Source organism: Falco naumanni, chromosome 13 (assembly GCF_017639655.2).
Source record: "Falco naumanni isolate bFalNau1 chromosome 13, bFalNau1.pat, whole genome shotgun sequence".
Classification (NCBI taxonomy): Eukaryota; Metazoa; Chordata; class Aves; order Falconiformes; family Falconidae; genus Falco; species Falco naumanni.
In genome coordinates this window covers 30,332,347-30,353,324 of record NC_054066.1, presented here as the reverse complement: position 1 = coordinate 30,353,324, position 20,978 = coordinate 30,332,347, and the positions used below count along the sequence as shown (strand labels likewise).

General features: G+C 40.2%; 1 protein-coding gene and 1 long non-coding RNA gene across 3 annotated transcripts; one reads left to right on the top strand and one right to left on the bottom strand.

Moving 5' to 3' along the window:
• The first annotated feature begins 782 nt into the window (after positions 1–782).
• On the top strand, positions 783–20,753 carry HPS3 (HPS3 biogenesis of lysosomal organelles complex 2 subunit 1). Of its 2 annotated transcripts, none has more exons than XM_040613686.1 (17): positions 783–1,076; positions 1,722–2,213; positions 3,500–3,686; positions 6,145–6,230; positions 7,197–7,389; positions 7,648–7,729; positions 9,602–9,756; positions 11,159–11,267; positions 11,477–11,658; positions 11,999–12,176; positions 12,806–13,036; positions 14,779–14,964; positions 16,155–16,307; positions 16,848–16,955; positions 17,317–17,523; positions 18,794–18,884; positions 20,047–20,753. In XM_040613686.1, the coding sequence occupies exons 1-17, from the start codon at positions 854–856 to the stop codon at positions 20,172–20,174; spliced, it is 2,991 nt and encodes a 996-aa protein (XP_040469620.1). In that variant the 5' UTR covers positions 783–853; the 3' UTR covers positions 20,175–20,753. The 2 variants fall into 2 exon arrangements, with proteins under 2 accessions (XP_040469620.1, XP_040469619.1); XM_040613685.1 differs by having other exon boundaries at positions 784–1,076; positions 16,119–16,307.
• Positions 7,727–18,799, bottom strand: LOC121096998. The gene is made up of 3 exons (XR_005830736.1): positions 18,683–18,799; positions 14,955–15,135; positions 7,727–7,824 (listed from the first exon to the last, which is right to left on the bottom strand). It is a non-coding gene; the product is annotated as an uncharacterized LOC121096998 (long non-coding RNA).
• Positions 20,754–20,978: the final 225 nt, after the last annotated feature.

Here is a 20,978-nt window from a genome sequence, read left to right as displayed (position 1 = left end):
TGCAGGACTCTGTTCACTTGTTAGATTGCTTTCAAATAAAGTTTTAAAGGTTCTACCTTCTGTTTTTTTCTTTACTATTATGTGTATAGTCACTAAGTAAGGACGATTTGAGTTTGCAGGTTGTGTGGCATCTAGTCATGTGAAAATTACCGGAGAAATCAGGAAGATGTGTGTACTTCCCTGTGATCCCATACTCTTGATTTTTTTTTTAGTTTCTCACGAGCAGGAAAGGGCTTCCACTTCAGGTTGTTACAGTACTAATAACACTTACTCTTCCAATCCAGTCTACACAATACAAAAGAACCCTAATGGCTCCTAAAGGCCTTTTCCCAGTCAGGCTGGCTTCACAGAAGACTTGGGTTAAAGTCTCCAGAGTTAGTTAAATGAGTAATGCTGTACCTCTAGTAATTCACCCGACTAGTTATGGGAGATGCCATTATACTTTTGGACAGAACTAGCATGTACTACCTGCTTACTTGCTAACAACATAAAATTTGCTACTTAAGAAAAAAAAAAAAAAAAAAGGCAGAGGTGACATCATGTGGAGGAAAAAGTACAGGTCTCCAACCCGCACCCGCCGCCTGCCTTTGATTCAGAGAACAGGAAAACAAAGGAACAGATCTGTTAACTGATTTAAAAAAGCACTGCAATTCTTTACATTCCTACATCGGCCTAGTGAAAAAAACCACGTCCGGCACCGGCGGCGGGAGCGGCCCGGCCCGGCCCGGCAGGCCCGCAGGCGGAAGGCAGCTCCGGCGCTGCGCGCTCCGCCCCGCCGGCCCGGGCTGCGGAAGTGCAGGCGGGGGCAGCGGCGGGAGAGCCCTGGCGGCGGCAGCGGGAGCTTTCGGCAGTCATGGTGCAGCTTTACAACCTGCACCCGTTCGGGTCGCAGCGGGTAGTGCCCTGCAGGCAGGAGCCGGCGCGCTTCTGCTGCGGCCGCGACGTGCTGTTCGTGGCCGGCACGGCGGCCAGCTGCAGGGTAGAGGTGTTCGCGCTGCGCGAGCAGGGCGGCTGCGACGCCCTGGGCTCCTTCGCCACGCTGGGTCCGGTGCTGCGCATGGCGCACAGCCAGGCAGGTCAGTGCCGCTCCACCGGGCGGGGGGCTGCTCGGCCAGGGAGGCTGCGGCGCGCCCGGCTGTAGCGCGGGGAGAGGCCTGCGGGCTCCGCCGGGCGGGGGCGAGCTGGGCCGGGCCGGGCCGGCGGCGCCGCGGGGGCAGGGCCCCGTGCCGCTCCCCGCTCTCCCGGGCGGCTGCGGGGCGGGGCTGCGCCGGCGGCGCTCGGGCTGGCGGGGCGCCGCCGTCGTCCTCCGCCCTGGCGGGAGCCCGCTCCGGCCCTGGCCTTTCCGCGGCCCCGGGACGGGCGGGGACGGCGGCCGTGCCCGGCGATCGCGGCTCTCCGTGGGTCCGCGGCTCGCCCTGGCCTTCAGAGGAGAAAACGCGTCCTGCCTGCGGTCGCAACTCAGAAAGCGGATCCGCTTAGGATTTAATCTGGCCCTAGAGTTGCAAGTGCTTTTTTCGGTTTTTACTGGTACTACCCACTAAAGCGTGTTCCACCCAGCAAAGAAATGTGCACGTTGGCTTTCATTAGAGACAAACTGGTGAAAACCGATTTTGGAATTTTGGGTTGACGATTTAAGATGTTCTTTGTAATGTACTGCAGTACATCAAGAGCTCACAAACTGCCCCTAAAATGATATATCAGTACTGGTGCTTTCTTTTAAGGAGACTATCTGGTGACAATTGAAGAAAAAAGCAAAGCGACTTACCTAAGAGCATATATGAACTGGAGATGCATGTCTGCAGGGAGTTCTCGTGTTTGTGTTCGAATGGTTGGTCACAAGATGGAAGAGTCATACAGCGAAACCTTAAAAGAACAGATGTCAGTTGTGGAAATGCCACTTTCAGATCCTCCGCTGTGTGTTTCATGTTGCCCTGTAAATGGAGATCTTCTTGTGGGCTGCAAAAATAAACTAGTCATGTTCTGTTTGAAGTATCTGTTCATAAACCAGAATTTGACTGTGTTAGACTTTGAACGCTCCTTAATTTTGCACTTTGATAACGTCATTCCTACTGAAGTTGCATTTTGTGCCAGACATATAGCCGTAACAACAGAGCTGGACGTTCTGATCCTGAAATTGGAACTGGTCCAGCAAAGCACAGACGTCACAGAGTGTGCCCGTAGAGTCAGTACACTAGAAAAGCCTGTGGATGGAGGTAAGTGCAGAAATGAGTATTTTATTTATTTTTTACTTCCAAGACTCATGCTAACTGATTCCTGTTGTTCTCAAAGTAGACTCAGACAAGGTCGTTGCCCTTCAGAAAATATTTTCAGATCATCTTAGGACTGTCAGCTGAATATTCTAGTGCACAAAAAGTTGTACCACCTGCAGATGGAGGTAACACTTAAATATGCCATCATTCTGCAGACAGTTTTCAGGATTGTGCAATTTTTACAGACCTAGAATTAGCCACCATGGGCTAAATCAAAGCGGTGGTAGTTCAGCGTGCTATGTTCAGAAAAATAATTCTGTCAGTGCCTCTGTCCAAATAACTGTCTCTTCTAAGGGACAAGTGGGAGGCCAAATGGAAGAAACATCTCATGAACCTTGAAATGGACCACGCTTGCTGGCGGCTTATACATTTAAAAATGCATCTGTGGTGATGCATATGTATTTTTCTAACTGTTAGGCCCAGAACATGCATACACAAGGTGTCAGCAAATTCTCCTTTTTCAGTCCTTTATCTTATTCAGGGCATTATTATGCCTTAGAATCCTAGACATCCTGGAGACAGATTTAGTCAGTAGGTTTCGTTCCAGTGTATTGCAAGAAATCAACTCATGTATAATCAATTCCCACCTTTCCAAAAGTATCAGATGAACACCAACAAACCTTAGGAATATCCTTCCTTGGTAATTGAAGAAACATAAAAGGATGGTCTTTTAAAAATGGAAACTGTATCTAGAAAAAATATAAAGGTAAATAAGACTTGTCAGATAGGGAAAATATAAACGGGTATGTTCTTCACTGAGTGAAGGTGGATCTTAACTCAGATAATGGCATCCTGCTTCTAGTTGTTTTCATTATTTAAGCAGAAAAGTTAAATTACTTTCTCAGTGCTGTTAGGATTTGCTTTCCAGAACTTAAGCGAGTTTAGGGTAACACAACTTTCTGTCATAGCTTTCTTTTCATTAAAACCTCTCTAGCCAAATGGCAACATTTTTTGACGGCCAGCCATTTGCAGCACAGGTTGCCTTGGACTTGCCTTATAATGAACAGCTTGCTTGTTCTTTCAGAAATCATGACTCTTAATTATTTAGACTGTTGAGGCTTAAACAAAATTGTTCTCATCTTCTAGCATAGCTGTTTTCAGCATCTCATGGTTTGAGGGAACCAATGCTAGCTAGGTAGCTGTAACTGAAGTATTTAATTGATATTGTCATATCATTTTCTTACTGCCAAATGGAATGAACAATTGTTAATAGTATTTTCATTATTAAGGTGTAAAAGATGAAGGCCCTTCAACACGTACTTTACAGCTTGAATTAGATGAGTTCGTTGTATGTCAGAAGCCAGTGGAACTGCTTGGGGAAGAAAGCAAACTATGTGAGATACCCATCACACTGGAATCCACAGACTTACCTACAGAAGACACAAAGTGCTTCCAAGTGCGGTATCTGCTTTTCAGGTATTACAAATATATTTTCCCTGTTACGGGTGAATTTACTACAGCAAACCAAAATGAGCTGTGGCTCTGTCTCGTTGAAAGAAAAATTCTGGGATTTTTACTTCTGGGATTTTTATAAGGGGTTTTGGTTTGGGTTTTTTTTTGCATTGAGGAAATAATGTGATATAAAAGAAACTTTGTTTTTTAATAGAATAGAATAGTTCAGTTGGAAGGGACCTGCAACAGTCATCTAGTCCAGCTGCTTGACCACTTCAGGGCTGACCCAATGTTAAAGTGCATTATTAAGGGCATTGTCCAAATGCCTCTGAAACACTGACAGGCGTGGGGCATCAACCACCTCTCCAGGAAGCCCGTTCCAGGGTTTGACCACCCGCTCGGTAAAGAAATGCTTCTTCACGTCCAGTCTGAACCTCCCCTGACAGATGCAGCTTGGAACCATTGCCAGGTGTTGTGTCCCTGGATCCCAGGGAGAAGAGCTCAGCGCGTCCCTCTCCACATCCCCTCCTCAGGAAGCTGTAGAGAGCGATGAGGTCGCTGCTCACCTCCTTCTCTCCAAAGCAGACAAACCCAGAGTCCTCAGCTGCTCTTCATGGGAGATGCCTTCCAGCCCCTTCACCAGCTTTGGAGGCCTCTGGATGCATTCAGGGACCCTCACATTCTTCTTGAATTGTGGGGCCCAGAATGTCACACAGTACTCGAGGTGAGGCTGCACCAATGCTGCACGCAGTGTGACAATGCCTCTTTTGACCAGCTGGTTTTGCTGTGCTTGATACGCCCCAGGATGCAGTTTGCCCTCTTGGTGCCAGGGCACACTGCTGGCTCCTGTTGAGTCTGCTGTCAACCAGCACCCCCAGGTCCCTTTCTGCAGGGCTGTGTGCTCCAGCCAGTCCTCTCCCAGTTTATACTCATGCCTGGCATTGCTTTGTCCCAGGTGCAGAGTCTGGCAGTTGGACTTGTTCCATTTCATGCCATTGATGATTTCCCAGTGCTTCGGTCTATCTAGATCCCTCTGCAAGGTCTCCTGTCCCTCAAGAGAGTCAACAGCACCTCCCAGTCTGGTATTGTCGGCAAACTTGCTAATGATGCATTCAGCTCCTGCATCCAGATCAATTAAAATACTGAACAGCGCTGGCCCTAGGATTGAGCCCTGGGGAACACTGCTGATGACCAGTTGCCAGCCAGATGTGGCCCCATTCACTACAGCCCTTTGAGCTCTGCCGTGCAGCCAGTTCTTTACCCAGCACACCATGAACCTGCTCATCTTACAGTTGGGCAACTTTTGGCCTTGCAAATCCTAAGTTTTGTTTTATTTGGGGAATGTGGCTAGTTGATACAATTAAAATAATAGAACTTTGGTGATTTTGCAGTTCTAGCGATGTTTAATGTCTGCTTTTATCATAACATCCTTGTACGCTGTGAAAGGCATGCATGGCAGCTTCCCTTGTGATGTATCTTTCATCAGCATACAGAATGACAGAATCACTTAGGTTGGAAGGGACCTCCTGAGACCATCTAGTCCAATACCACACCTGCTCTCTTTTCAAGCAGGGTCAGCTGGAACAGGCTCTCCAGGACCCTGTCTAGTCAGGTTTTGAATATCTCCACAGATACAGACCACTCCACAACCTCTCTGGGCAACCTGTTGCAGTGTCTGACTACCCGCAGTTTTCATACTTTAATGCTGAACTGGCAAAACCAAGTTTTACTTGCTTATTCTGAAGCAGCTTATGTGAAATTGTTATTGTTAGAGAAGCCTACTTTAAAGGATTACACACCAGGCTGATCAGCAGTCATGTCTGTGTGACCTTAACCAAGGTACTGTCTTCTGTTTGTTTATTCTGCAGCTTTCATCAGCTCCAGCTGAAGTGATACTTATTTGAGTACCTGTGAAAAAATATATATTCCCTGTTTCTCCAGCTAGCAAAGGGAGATTGCCAAGTATCTTAAGCACTAAGAAACTATCCTTTTTCTTAGTCATCAAAGCCATTAAACTTTTATCCAAAACTGACGAAGAATTGATATCACAGTCCAGCAGTGAATTCCAGAGCAAAGCAGGATAAAGGGTGACAGATAATAGGAAAGAAAAGTAGGATTGGAGATGGCACCATGTTACATATAGCTCAGTTGACTGAAAAGGGGGGGGGGGAGGTTAAATTGAGGTTCAAATCAATTGCAACATGTCTTCCAGTGATCCCAGACTTCGACACACATCTTGTAGTCAAGCAAAGAAAGAGGATTATGGTTGTGAGAACTCAAGATAGTTATCTCTAGCTCTGTCACGTGCTTCTTGACATTGCCGTGCTAATTATATTAGTGGTAGGAGCGCACATTGTTGTTGAGTACTAAAACATCAGCTATACCTATTATATGCTGTATATATATGCTGTTTACTTTTCCAAAGTAGCTCATAATTTCTCATTGAAGTCCCATGTGGTTGTTTTGGACTTTTTTTCTCTAGACGTTTTACACCTGACCAGTCGCCTTTTGGGTTTTGTGAAGAGACAAAGTTGCACTCGGTTCAGCTGCTTCCTGTATACCAGACAGGTATATGAATATGCATTATGGCCTGCCTCCCAGGAGACCTGGGAAAGGAAGAAGCTTCTTTGTATATTCTGTTTTGTACACTGTTTCTGTATGATTTGTCTTTAAATTAAGGTCTTTCCTCCCTTTCCAGTGATTTAAACTGAGCTTCTATAAGCTTCTCCAAGTTCTGAATAAACCTTGAACTAAAATTTCAATTCACCACACTAAAATAGGAAGACTAAATCAGCTTTTTTCAGTTCTCTGCTGATTAATTTTACATCACAAAACAGTCACTGTTTACATTGCATTAATAAAATTACCCTCAGTGTTATAAATAAGATACTAGGCTACCTCTCATTAGTCAACAGGTGAAATCGGAGTAGCAATCGCTAAGATACAGGTTTACCTTTCTGCCAGGCTTTAATTAAAATTGCAAGGGATAAATGCAGATTTTAGGAGTTCACTAAGATACACTAGCTCAAGATAACCTTTATTGTGATGTATTATTATCATAAAATGGTTTGGGTTGGAAGGGACCTGGCCATTCCCAGCCTTTCTTTCCCTTAAGTGAGGACCTGTATTTTGGTGCGCTGCAGCTGCAGCTCTGGCTGAGCAGTCGTCACAGCTCACAAGTAGTTGTCTTAAGATGAGGCTGATAATTCAACCCATGGATGCTTAGTTGTGATGAACCGGCCAAGACTCTCGGGTGCTGTTGCATCTATAGAATTTCTTCACTCAGTGGTGAAGAAATCTGCACTTCTGTTAGAAATGCCTCCAAGTGACATGACATACAAACTTGTGACCTGTGCACTGATGCAACCTGTGCACTGATCTTTATATAGTTCTTTCTCTCTTTACTAGCTACTAAAAAAACATTCTGTGACCTGGGCAGGTTTGTTAGTATCTTTTAGGCATCAGGCTTGCAAAGGAATTGCCAAGTTTTGATTTATAAGGTATATAAAATGCCTTTCGTATTGTTACATCTAGGAAGTTCTGTGACAGACCACGAGGAAACTGAGAACAAGAGAGAACTTCTGAGTCTCTTTTGCTTTTTCTCTTTACCTCATGTTGGATATGTCTACTCTGTTGGGAAGTTAGTAGAACTGATTTCTACTTACCAATATTCAGAGAAGTCAGAGCAGGCAGTTCTCACACCACAGTTCCTGCACGTCATTACCAGGTACTGTGTTTATGATTTTCTTTTTTTTTTCTTTTTTTTTTTTTTTCTTTTGTTTTGTTCCTTCTGATATGTACTTCATAGCCTCCTGGAACTCTCTGGGTAGGTTCATGTGGTAGTGCAGCATGCCCTGCTGCTTAGACTTCAAGGCCCGTTTCTATGAAGGGAAAAGATCTGATTCTCTGTTGTCTCGGCTGCTTGATTTTTGGAAATCTTGTCATTTTTTTTTCTTCATCGTTGTGGTTTCTTCTTTCCCTCTAGTGAGAACCTGCAGTGTTTTACAGTGCGGTGCAGTGCAGCAGCAGCTCGTGATGAGGATCCATATATTGATACAACCATAAAGGTGCACCTCTTGTTACCTTGCAAAAAGAATGGGGGTAGTAGTATGGCATTTAGGTTCCTTATGTTTCCTTCTGAAGTCCTGTTAGTTTCTGTTGGCTGAACCAATAAAATAATATGCAAAATTAATATTTTACTTCAGTCTATGGCATATTGTATTTTAATGGTCTACAAATGTCTCAACAAAACAATCCATTATTGCCTTTCAAGATTCTAGACCATTAGTAAAATGTTTTTAAAACCATCAAAAGCTATAAAATCACTTATATTTTAAATTAAATTCCATGCTTTCCTGTATAAATCTGAATGAAGGGTGCAGACTTTTCCTTTATTGCAGCTGATGATGTTTCTATCCTTCCGGTGTCCTTGAAAAACAAGTTTTTGTAAGAGGAGTGTAGACACTTGAACAAGTCTGCTACCAGATACTTAGTGCATGTTTTTTAAGTCGGGGGCTTTTGATCCTTGGACATCTAGACTTTTCCCCTTCCTTAGATTGCTTATCAGTAAAAATCTATTGAATTGTAAAGATCAGGATATATGTTAATAAAAATACCAGGAAAGATAGACTGAAATGTATTTTAAGTTGGCATTTAAGGATTTCTTTTGAGCCTGTTGACAACAGATGTAAAGAAACCACAGGACAGTATAAGTATTATAAAATTTTCAAGAGCCAAACATGTATTCTCTGCTCTCCAAAGAGGTACTGAGATGCAAACACATGACACAATCTATCCTGTCCCTTTTCCAGTTGCAGCTTTCTGTGTTTTCACGTTAGGTTGCACTCAGTCCATAGTAACTCCTCCAAGCTGCCTCCTGCCTCAGCAGGTTTGAGGTGTGCATGTTAATGGTAGGCTGCAGGCTGCAGTCCCTCGTGGATGTGCATTCTGCAGCTTGCCCTCACAGGCTGCAGACCTGCTCTGGCAAGGGTCCTCCATGGGCTGCAGTCCCTCTGGGGTGCCCATGCTCTGGTGTGCATTGCCCACAGGCTATATTCCTTCAGGGGTGTTCCTGCCCCAGTGTGGAGTTTGAAGTGTGATGATGATTGTTATTATTTGTTGTTGTTATTTTTCCTGCTGTTTTTTTACATCGGTTTCAGAGCTGGCTGGTTCTGGTTCTGACTAGCTCAGGGCAGATTAGAGCCTCCTGGTTGCCACTGCAGCCTCTGCCTCTTCACAAGAAATGTTGAGGTTTCTTCAAAAGTAGGGTAAACATATAATGCATATTTCAGCAAGTTGCCTTGCTTCACTGTGTACTTTAACTTGTTAATATGGTATTTTATCTTCTTAGAGCTGTAAATTTAGATTTTTTTTCTGGGCAAATGAGGCAGCATTTTTCCATTTTTAGTCCAGCGTAGACGACACAGTAAGTATGACCCGAAAGGTGCATATTGAACAAATCAGGGATGTAATACTGTGTATGTAATGTAACAATAGGCAAACAAATATAAAACTTCTATCTATAACTGAGTGTTATAAACAACTGAAATCAAGACTTTTATAACCACGTCAGGCAATCTTTTACAACTTGGCCAAATTTAAACTACTTGGGATTAAATTTTCCGTGCTAGGCATCGCCCTCGGGCTCAGTTGTTTTGAGATTTTTTTATTTTGAGATTTTATATTTGAGTAAAATTGTAGATGCTTTGAAAAGTGAAATGATTTTTATTTTTTATTTTAACCCATTGTTAAATGATTTATTTAATAGTTTTATGAGTATTTTTATTCTTGCTTAAGTGAAGCAGTCAAAGTTAGGAAAGCCAGTGAATGTTTTTAATGTTAGGCCATTGGAATAAAGTTACATTTTTTTTTCTTCTTTCTTTTTAAAGACTCCAAGTACATGGTAACTGAAATTACAGAACAATTATTTTCATTTATAGGCTTGTCCACCCATTGCACTGGATGTCTGCGCATTAAGAATGCAGCTTTTTATAGGACCAAGAGCTATCTGTCATTTCAAAAACCATATAATTCTTTTGACTAAGGCAGACATGGAAGATATTACTGAAAGAAGAAAGCCTACAAGAAGGATGCTGTAAGCATTTGTGTCTTTTGGGGGAGATGGTATTTATAGCTCTGTGTACAGTGCTGAATTTGTGGGTGTTGTAGTTGAAGAAAGGTTCCTCTGGAAAAACTGGAAATGATTTCTTAGGTAGTGCATGAGAACAGAAATCAAGCATTAATTTTTTTCAATTCTACTGTATTAACTGACATGGAAGAATGAGGGTGGGTCACAAATGCTTGAAAACAATTAAGTTGCTCAGGATTGTAAAAAAATTAGCTTTGATAAGTAATATTAAAATAAAATTTCTAAGAATGTATCTGCTACTGAGAAGAAAAAATATTTCATCTTGAGAAACACAAATACATAGGAGCACCAAAGCTACAGGCTAACAAATTGTGTTCAAGCACAAAATGAAATGTCTTACATTTAGCTAAGGATTCCTTCCAAGAAAAGTTATGAACATCACTATAGTGATCCCTGACAAAAGAAGGATCGGACTTTGGCCCAAGATACTCTTGTAGCATATATGTAGCCAGAGCCATTTGTGACTTTTTATCCATTTCTGAGAGAGCTGCTATTCCCATTCTTTTTTGAAGGCTTTTCATAGAACAGCTATTCAGAAGTGAGATTTATGAAAGGCAGTTCAAGTTCATTGACAGAAGTGGGACAGCTGTTGAAGTTATTTGAACTAGTATGTCTTAAAGCCTAGAACATGCATTATTCAGGAGAAGATGAGGATAAGCCCATCAAGGAGAACGGTAATTCAAAATACCATAATTTTCTGTGTATAAAGGACAGTTTCTTCTGCCAATTGTGTTGTTTCAAAGATCGTTGGCATGTGAGGAAGATAAGCTTTCTGCCTTCTGCAAAGAACAGAAGTTGAACAAATGCTAGTCTACTTAACAGCATCATTTGAAAATAAAGGTGTAAATATCCCAGAACACTTTAAACAAAACCAAAACCCCCCAAAAAACAGAACAGAAAGATTCTGTTTTCCTACGGTGTTTTAACGTTAGGGCATTACAGACCTAGCCAATGTGTCAGAGTAAAAGCATTCAAATATTTTTGTATGCCATGTCTTGGCAAACACTTTAATAGAACTACAGGGACAAATGTGCATTAAGTCCTTACAGAAAGTAAGTAAACATCTTAGCTAATTTGAATTATCTAATGTCATGTAAGTGTCTGATACTACCTGGTGTTAAGCCTGAGAGAAGATGTAGTAGATAGTTCTAATAATGTTCCTGGTATATGAACATGACTATCCTGTTTTGTTAGGTGTTACAACTCAAATTTACAGCTTAACTCTCAAGCATTTACTAGCCTGCAAATGTACCTATTTATGCATTTAAATTACCAAGTGAGTAGGGTTTTTTTGGCTGTGTAGTGTTTATTTGGACACTGACAACTCAAGTCTTTTTCTTCTCTCTAGTTCCAGAAAGGATGACTGCATCAAATCCAGAGCAAATTCTGAGTCAGAGCCTGGCTGGAATTTATATATTATAAACACTGTTTCAACCATTCAGCTTTACAGAGAAATGGTATTATCCAACTCTTGCTTTTGTTGTTTGGTGACTAAAAATAAGTACTGTTAATTAATCTTTGATGCATGTCACTGCTGAATATAATATAATGTATTCTCATGAATAGCCCATAATCCTATTTGACATGGCTGCTGCCCTCATCAGAATTGTTCCTGTATATCCTTAATTTTTGCCAGTGGCCTGAGTATATCCTGTGTCTGTTCTAGGTAGATTATAGCAGAACTTATGAAAATGTGAAAACAGAGAGCTGCATCCATCTTCTAAGTGAAGCTCACTTACTGGTCAGAGCAGCTATAATGGACCCTCATTTCCTTAACTCAGATGAGAAAGAAGAACTTCTAAGAGTATTCAGAGAAAGTTGTGCTGCCTTAGGAGACTGCTACAGCAGGTATGTTTTAGATGTCATAGTGATATAGGGGAGCTTTTGTTTCTAATAAAGTGACCTTAAAATGAAAATCCATCCTTCTTTGCTTTTATGTTAGTATTGCATATATAACATAAATCTTTCCGTTCTGTGCAAACAGCTTAATCTAGTCACCTCTTCAGTATCTGGTTGTCTATTGTCACTGAACAACAGAATACAACATTATGTTGAATATGAGCTATGCATTTGCAGATACGGGTGTGTCTGCAACTTTGATGTATTATTTTAGTTCTCAGAAACAGTGATGGCAAAAGCTTGCCCATAGTTGTTTTGTTCTTTTTTCTCTCCTCTCTATTGCCTTCAGGTTTGACACAGAGGATTACCACCTTGCTTTGCCATACTACAGAATGTCAGGTTTATCCATGGCTGAAGTGTTAAAGAGACTGGTTTCAGAAGGTGATGAAATACAGACATATGAGAGAGGATTTCTATTTTACTTAACTCACTGTCTTAATGAAGATGTAAATGAAGAATTAAGTAAGGTAGAAACTAGTTTGTGGGTTTTTTTCTTAATTATTTAGTTCTGATTTTGAGAACTGTATATCAAATTTTAATTAAATTCCCTTTGAAAATGCTGAGCTGCTTATTTAGTTTTACAGTTGTTCTTTTTCACATGGCTTTTATTTTCCCATTTTTTGTTGACAAAAATAGCAAGCAGCACCTGTGATGCTTTGGGCTCCTTTCAAGCAACATATTACAGGTTTTGCTATCATAGTGCGTGTTGGTAATGATCTGGTTCCCACTTGCACACAGACACACTTCTGTTTTAGGAAAGGTCTGCCTCAAATTTCTTTCACCTCCCCATTCTGTAACAAAAAAACCCCAAACTGTTTCTTTGAATGTTGCCAAAGTACAGGTTAGTCAAACCAATTCAGTGCGGTGGTGGATGTTCTCTTAGCACCCCAGAACAGGGATTGAATCACTGCTGGTTAGAGATCCTTTACTTTCACCAGTAGGGAGGAAAGAGGCAGGGAAGGCACTGTGATTTGATAGCTAAGCTGTACTTGTCTCTTTTACTTAAAAAATAAAACCCAAACTGTAAAACTTTCATATGCCACAGAAGACTGTATCTGGAAAGGTCTAAACTGTCAAATGGCTTTTATTTCAACAGGAATCGGCAAATAAAGTTCTCCAGATATTCTATCTTGCTGACCCTGCGCAGCTGCCTCATATCCTCTGCAGCCCCTGTATGAGAAATGTATGTCCTTTGAGAGCTGTGAAGTATCTTCAGAAAGTAGAAAAGATTATGCCATCAGTGGTCCTGACACTTACTAAGGCTTTCATGGCTCTCAAAACAGGGGACCTGGCGATGTATGAACATGAGATGGACTCCTATAAGGAGGTAAAGTATGCTGAAAGCATGGGCTATTAACACTTTGCAAAGCCCAAGTCAGTGGGTTTGGCTTGTGGCTGTATTTTACAGTAGAAGAATCTTTCAGTCACTCCTCTTCCTATAGTACAGGCTCCACTGTGTGAATGGCTACAATAACAGTAGAGTTGCGGGCTGGCATACACTGGGACTGCACTATTTACCCTGCAGGTAGGGTCAAGTCTTACCAAATAAGTAAAAGTTTTGAAGCTGTTAATTCCTGATGAATTAAATGCTATTTACAGGGTTATAAGAAGCTCTGCAGAGCCAGTGCTCTTCAGCAGTATGGCAGGGTTATATAGTAGCATTTTTACACCCCTTTGCCTGTAATTAGTATACAATATGCCCGTGAAAACACCATCTGTATGCAAACAGCACTTATAAAATTGCTTTTGAAGCAGAATGTCCGTGGTGCACACAAATGAAAGTTTCTGTATACAATTTCCCATCCTTCTTACTTGGAGTCAAAGCACTTGACCCTTATAAAGATCAGATCAGAATCTACTTCAGTGCTATCAAAATAAGATTTCCACATCAATGGGAAAAAAATGTTAGTGAAGCAGTCTCTGCCATAGATATCCACATGTGGTTTTAGACTGAGACCCATCTGTTAGTTACTTCTTGTTAAGGTTGATCAGGTCTGTAGAACATTCAAAGGTGACAGAGCTTGAAATACAGATGACTCCTGAGAGTGAAATACTGCAGGTCTAAAAACTTTTAAAATTAAACTGACAGCTGTTCCAAAGTTAGATATCATGCTTTGGTAGGGGAAGTTCTGGAGAGATTTCAAAGTTATGATTTTTGAATTGCAAGGTGGGAACTATGCAGAGTTGTTTCAACAATGATATTCAGCCCCACCTGCTTTATAACCATTTGCAGCACAAGCATGTGAAATTGCCATGTTATGAGCAAACACACACATTCTACTGCATGGACGTTACTTAGAGAATAAGGTGGCTGGGGTTTAGGTGTTTGGGCTGTTGATTTTTTTTTTTCTTTTTAATCTGACCTATTAAAAAAAAGTTCTGTTGCACCTCACCCTTTAAAAAGCATTTTGTTGCAAAGTAGAAAAAATACCACTTTAAGAAAGATAGTTTGCATGCATATCAGGGTGAAACCTGAATCTTCCTCTTATGTTTGCCTTATAATTCCTATGTAATGAATTTAATCTTCTTAGGCACCATTTCCCCACTGTCTTTGAAGTGGAAATCATATCTTGTCATGCTTACCTTCAAAAGAACTCAAATATCCAGATCAACTTACTGTCTCACATAGTGCGGCACATTTTTGATCACTGTTTCAGGGGTATTTTCAAAATAAAAATCATAGCTGAGCAAGGTAGTCTACTGAAATTTACCAGAGTAGTTATTGACGTTTCAGCCAGTGATTCTTAAAAACACCATGTGTATTGAATGTCTTGGATTTCATAGTGAAATCTATCTTTCTTATGTGCACAGTAACTCCTGATTTCAACAGCATGTTACTTTCAGTGTTCAGGCAAATGGCCTGTTGCTCAGGACTCACAGCACTGGCACGTGGTTTGGAGCTCAGCCTCTGGAGAGCTATTCTATGCATTGTAGAAAGGATTTATTTCCTTCCCCTGACTTCCCTTCATTTCATCTGTTTAAACCTCACTGCCTGAGGAAACACTAAGTTTGCTGAGTTGAATCATATGATTGAATTCTTTACCTCTCTATATCTGACTGTCTTTGTAGACGGTACTGGCTTGTGGTTTCATTGGGCAACCAAAACTCTTGAGACACTATAAGGAGGAAATTGTTGTGCCAACTGAGTTTGCCGTTCACCTGAAGGAGATGCAGCCTGGTTTACTGGTGGCTGCCACTGTGGCTTTACATGAGAACAGTAAAATGGAACTGGAAGAAGCAGATACCTTTTTCAAGGTTGGCCTCTGATAATTTTTTGCTTCTATTTCTCTCATAGTGATGTTGTTATTAGTACACAATGCAGCCTTGGTTGCTCCTTCACTCACATTTCAGCATTTCTTCAGAAAGAGGGAGATGAGGGTCAGATATATTCCAGTCTTCATAGATGACTACAGTCACAAACTTGACCTTTTGGAAAGAAATACTGGTTAAGTCAAACAAAAAAAATCCATTAAGTTCTTTGCTTTGACCCTGTCATTTGAACGGAGAATACTCTGATCTCAGAGATCTTTCAGTGGCCTTCCTAAGGCTACTGAAATTTAGAAGAATTTAGGTATATCACTTCTATAAGCTCCAGCTGAAGAAATCATTAGGCCTGAAACATACTTCAAAGAATCAGACTTAAATAGGAAGGTATATAATGTTCTGATGTTCTGCATAAATTTCTGAAGGAAGAGTGGGTCCAGGCAGTTTATAAGAAAGCTAAATAAAATAGCTTTTCTGTTGACACTGAGGTTTTCTTCATTTAGATTGTGAATAGACAAACCTTTTTTCTTTTCTCTACAATGAATAATACTGGATTAAACCCATGTATTCTTCACTGTAGGTATGTTGCAGTCTTATATCTGTTACTGTGAAAGACCTGTATCAGAAATACCAAGTCACGAAACTCAAATTAGAACAAGTGGTGTTTAAAGCCAGCTGGAAACCAAGTGCTAGTCCTTTTTGCTGACACACCAGACCTTAAATCATCTCCCTTGTGGGTCCTACCATTATACCCAGCTGAGCTACACAGCTTCTCTTACCATCTTTAGAATCTTCTTCCGAGGAAGAATTGGCTATTAGCATATACAAAAATCCTCCAAATTAACTGGGCTGTAAATACTTGCTGACAGGGCGCTGACACTTCTAGTAGTGGAGTAAACCTTGCAGAGTAATTAAAATCTTATTGTTTAAAATTGATTACTTTCAAATCACTCCATGAACTTTTACTTTGCCTAGCACTGTATTATGTAGTATCACATCCCTTAGAAATACATCAAGATAAAGCAGGAACTAAAATTCTGCTTCTAGTGAAAGTGAAAAGCTGTCTCCTCTCTTCTCAAACTTCTGCTAATAATAATTATCACTGTCTGTGCTAACTTGCTGTCTTCTAACATTTTTGTTCTTAGATTTTGTGTAGTAACAGTGAACATGCTATTCCTCAGCTCTTGGTGGATTTCTGGGAAGCTCTCCTTGTAGTGTGCTCTCAGGAAGAAACCCTTCAGGAGCTTTTACTGAGACTTACTTCTCAGTATGTTTGGAGAATATCAAAGCAGCAATTTCCCGAGACTAAGCCATTGAGAACAACAGAGGATCTGGTAAGTATACCACTCCGAGGAAGTTCTAGGACTGCATTGTCCCTCCAAAATCTATCCAAATACTACCCTTAGGATTTTAATTCTGGACAGTTTGTCTCTTAAAAGAAGGGAGACTGAAAGCAAATAAGGTAGTGTGCCGTTACCAAATAGGTATTGCTGGCTCTGGGGAGTCCTGCCATTTGGGGACATCCAGAAACATACTTCCAACAGGAATCTCAGCTCTGGACAGAAATAAGGGCTAAAATGTAACAATGAGAGTTTTTCAGGTGGAGTGTTTGCAGATTTATAAAGCTGACTAGATGAGAAAAATGTGTGAATTATGAATTTTAAAGGATACTGAATGGGAAATCTGAAATACAGAATTAAATATAAGTTTCCAGTTTGATTGTTACTAAATGGTATGAACCAGAAGAAAGAGTAGCTGCTATTCTGAATTATGCTATTTGAGAGTAAAATTTTCTTCACTCTTGATGGATTCCACATGGAACTGTCACTAACAGAAATATTTCTTTCATTGCAATTTGATTCTTTCTTGTATAGATAAACTCCTGTAATCATTTCGGGTTGATTTTCCCATGGGTAACTTCCATAATGTCAGTGGAATCTCCATCTGATAAAAGTTACCATGAGGATATCTCAAAACTACAGGTATGAAACCCTTAAATATTACTGTTTACATCGTAGATTCATTCTGCAAAAGTTTATGTATGTATGAACAACTTTCTCTAGCGGACTCCCCGCCCCCCACTCCCCACACCCCCCACCCCCCACAGGTTATCAGAGTTGAACTAAAAGGCCCATTGAAATGATGGAAGAAAAAAAATACTGAAGAGATACATCGATGACAGTGATACTTACATTTGCAGTCCACTCTAAACTTGCTTTGTCAGTTTTCAGTAACATTTATTAAATGAAGAAGTATTTCAAAATCATTGTGATAAGCAAGGTTAGCATTTGTTTTGCAAAGTTTGGCTTAAATCCAAACAAAACTTTTTCTTCTCATTTTCAGTCTCTTTTATGTAGTCAGTCAATTAATATAGCTTCAGCTCTACCTGTCTTGGAGCCTCTGACAGAGGCTGGCAATGTTGGCCTTACCATCCACGTTATCTGCAATACCCGTCTAGGCAAGTATGAAGAAGCCATTGACCAGCTTCTCAAAAGGTGTCCTGATGCAGTTGTATTATATGCTCAGCATGAGCTGAAAGACAACAATCGGGTAAGCTACTTTTGCTAATGTTGTTCAGTATTTTGGGATTTTTTTTCTAACTGAAATGCTGTTGTGTACAGACTGACTCTGGATGGATCAAGTAGCCCACCAGCTTTCAGACAAAGTAAATTGCTTAGCTTGCTTTGAACCTCTTGCTTGGTATTTAAATTCTGTAACTCAGTCCCCACTAATTTTAATGGATTTTTCCCCCCAGTTTCTTCTGTGACTTCTTGTATGCATTCTAGTAAATTTAAAGCTTAGTCTTTTCAGATGGCAGAGTGCCTCAGAAAAGGGAGACTAATATGCTCTCTTTTTTTAGCTAGTTTCTCACTAGTCAGTGTTCTAAATTGTTTCACAGTGTTGCATAATGTGAAATTTTAATGATAAGCCAACTGAGAACATGGTCCTTCAGTTAAAATTATACTTAAATTTATGTTCTTCCTGTGTTCTAGTGACATCTTCTGACCTTGTAACATTAGAATGGTACTGCTGCACTAGTGGAGAGATTATGTTCTTTATGGCTGATCTATACAGCTTTAATTTTTGAATGGATTTTATTCCAGTGTTGCAGGAGTACCGGAGTTCACTTTCATTGCCCATCATAGCTACTCAATTAATTGTATGTAGTTTTGCTGGCCAAAGTCAGCAAAGGTGATCCTCTAACAGATGGATGTACTAGAAATCTGTCAAAACCAGATTTGTGCTTTTTATTCAGATCTGAAAATAGATTATATGATTGTTTCCACATTAGTTATAATTGAATGTGAAGTTGCAGTACTGCATCTGAACACAGGTGGAAGAAAAGAGATACCACGTTTTAAAAAGAAGAAATGCCTTCCCATCTCTCCACTGTCATCAACAAAATCACACACAAAACATAAATCACTGCCACAGCTGTTGGAAGTAGACAGAGCAGTGTTCTTGGAGTAATGCTGTTCACCACTTTGCATGGAGCTGCTTAGAGGGGAAAACTTTTTCTGACTGCATCAGTCTTGGCAATCATGTGACTTTTTTCTCTTACGAACTTTCTATCTATAGAGGCGCTAGGGCTCACTGTCTAAAATTTTCTGAGTTGAAAAAATTGCCCTGGAAACTGAAAAATACATGTACCAAAAACTTGCATTTCAAAGCATTATATATATTAATAATTGAGTTCATCATAACCTACCTGTACTTGTACACATCTGAGCTTACTTCAGTGTATGTGTAGCAGGTCTTTCATACTCTTCATTGCAGTCCTTGTTAATGTATACTTCTACTGTGTTTTTTTGTGAATTAGGCTGTGTGGTGGAACAAGCTGCTTCCTGAACTCTTCAAGAGAACCAGACTTACTGGAAATGACTGCCCTGTTCTTATTTCATCACTGAAAGGTAAATCAATTGATTACAACTGAAGTCCAGAAGACTGTACATCATCTGACATACTGGATACTGTTTGGGCTAGGGACTACTGATGTGATTATTTGGGGAAAAAGGGGAACTTTTTTCTGCAGTTAAAGGTAATACAGCTCAGCAAGCTTTCTAGGCATTAGCACAGGATTCTGCCACGTACACTGTGTTGCCTCATATAAAAATATTGGCATTCATTTTGTATTGAAAACAGTGAAATTGTTGGAATCATACTGTTTCTATACAGGTCAAGAATAGACACTTAAAAAAACCTTAGTAAATAGAACTAATAGATACTAATTGTTTTTTTTTTCCTAAGCTAGGGGATTGTATGTTTCTAAGCAATGACAGCTAACAGGCTACTATTGATAACCCTGTGGGTCTTTCACAGTGTGTATTGATGATTACATCATAGACTGAAAAAAATAGAGTGTGTTACTACTACAAGCAGAGAAGCCAACCCCGATAGCTGAGGTAGTCCTATTGTTATATGTTTGCAGGAAGCCAATAATATTGTGTATAGCTGAGGGGCCAGTGTTTGATTTGACAGAATAAGAAGATTGAGTAAAGCATATTTTTTTTTTTAATACCAATGTGATGTCTGAGTAAAGAAAACCAGCATCACAGGGTTGCGTTCTGCCGCACAGGTTGCTGTGCTCTATCATAAAGTTCTAGTTTCTAGTGCTAGTGTTTTTTCTTTTGAAACACTGCTTTCATGCAGTAACTGTGCTGTAATCACTTCAGAACATCATGTTAAACAGCTTGGTCTGAGAAGCTGCTTGCAGAACATTTCATTTTAGAGCTAGTGCTGAGTTAAGGTACTAGTATAGATTTCTAGCGCTTGCTTTGCATCTGATACAAAACGTGAAGTACTAGATCAGACTTCTGTAAGTATTACTACCACATGTAGACCTGATGAGTCAAGATAGAGGAATGGTTTTAATGTAAGACATAATTTCAGTGTACTTTTGGAATTTCCTAGAGCTGTATTTGCTCCCACGTAGGTGCATCTCAAATGTCATTCTAGTTGCGGCATGTAGATAATTTGATGACTTCAGTTAGCAATTACCTTGTTAATGTTTTTTTGTTTCTTTGTTTTAAAACTGAAATACCTAAACAAGAGTTTCTCCCCTGCTCTGAGCAGAAACTTTATCAGTTGTTGCAGTGGAACTGGAACTAAGTGATTTCCTCAGTCTTCTACCAGAGGATGGAACTGCAGCATTTTTCCTGCCACATCTTCTTCACTGCAGCCAGAGGAAGTTGCTGACCTAAAACAGTAAAAGTCTACTATGTATACAATACAAACAATGTGCTGGAATAAAAAAGTAAATTAAACAAACAGTAGAACTGCATATAAGGTCCTGGGGGACTCCCCTCACATAAATCACCTTATTTCTCAGCTGAGACCTTAGAGCAACTATTGAATGACACCTACTGTCTGAAGCAATGCGTCTGTTTTGAAGCTAATACTATTACACTCTGACAAAGGTCAGCAAACGAGAATTCCTGTCTGGCAGAGCTGAATGGTGGTTGGACTGGTAAGAACATATATTTCATAGCTAAATAGCTATTTTCATTTAGCAATTCACAAAAAAAGGCCATAAATGAAAGAGAAATGGAAGTGTTCCCAAGGGAAGCGTAAGATACAGGTTATCGCTTGCTTGCTGGTTTTTGTTTTCTTTCTTCTGTTGTACTCAGTAGACAAGCATTTGCAGTAAATACAGTTTTAAAAAAATCTTCTTTCTCTTAGGTTTTTGGTAAGTGTCTCAGGTACTTGTGTGTGTATGTACTGATGCTTGTCTTCATTTTGGACTCAGCTGGAATTCAGTCATAATAAACTGTCACAACGTTTATGACCTTTTATGACTGCAGTTTGAGAATTACCACAAATAAAACAATGACTTCATGATCCCATAACCATCTAAAGGCCTAATTAGCTGACAATGACTATCAAATCCATTTTCACTAAAGCTGTAAAGTTACTTACACTGCAAATAAAATACATTTAAAAAAAAAAAAAGAGAAGCTGTTTTTTCTTTAACTTACCTATGTAACATTCCTGCTACAGCCAAAACT

What these genes read in the sequence shown, in the direction of transcription:
- HPS3 (XM_040613685.1), top strand. Translation starts at nt 854, where the DNA reads ATGGTGCAGCTTTACAACCTGCACCCGTTCGGGTCGCAGCGGGTAGTG. An exon ending in AAGCCTACAAGAAGGATGCT is followed by an intron (nt 9,757 to 11,158) that starts GTAAGCATTTGT and finishes TCTTCTCTCTAG; the next exon opens with TTCCAGAAAGGATGACTGCA. An exon ending in TTCAGCTTTACAGAGAAATG is followed by an intron (nt 11,268 to 11,476) that starts GTATTATCCAAC and finishes TGTCTGTTCTAG; the next exon opens with GTAGATTATAGCAGAACTTA.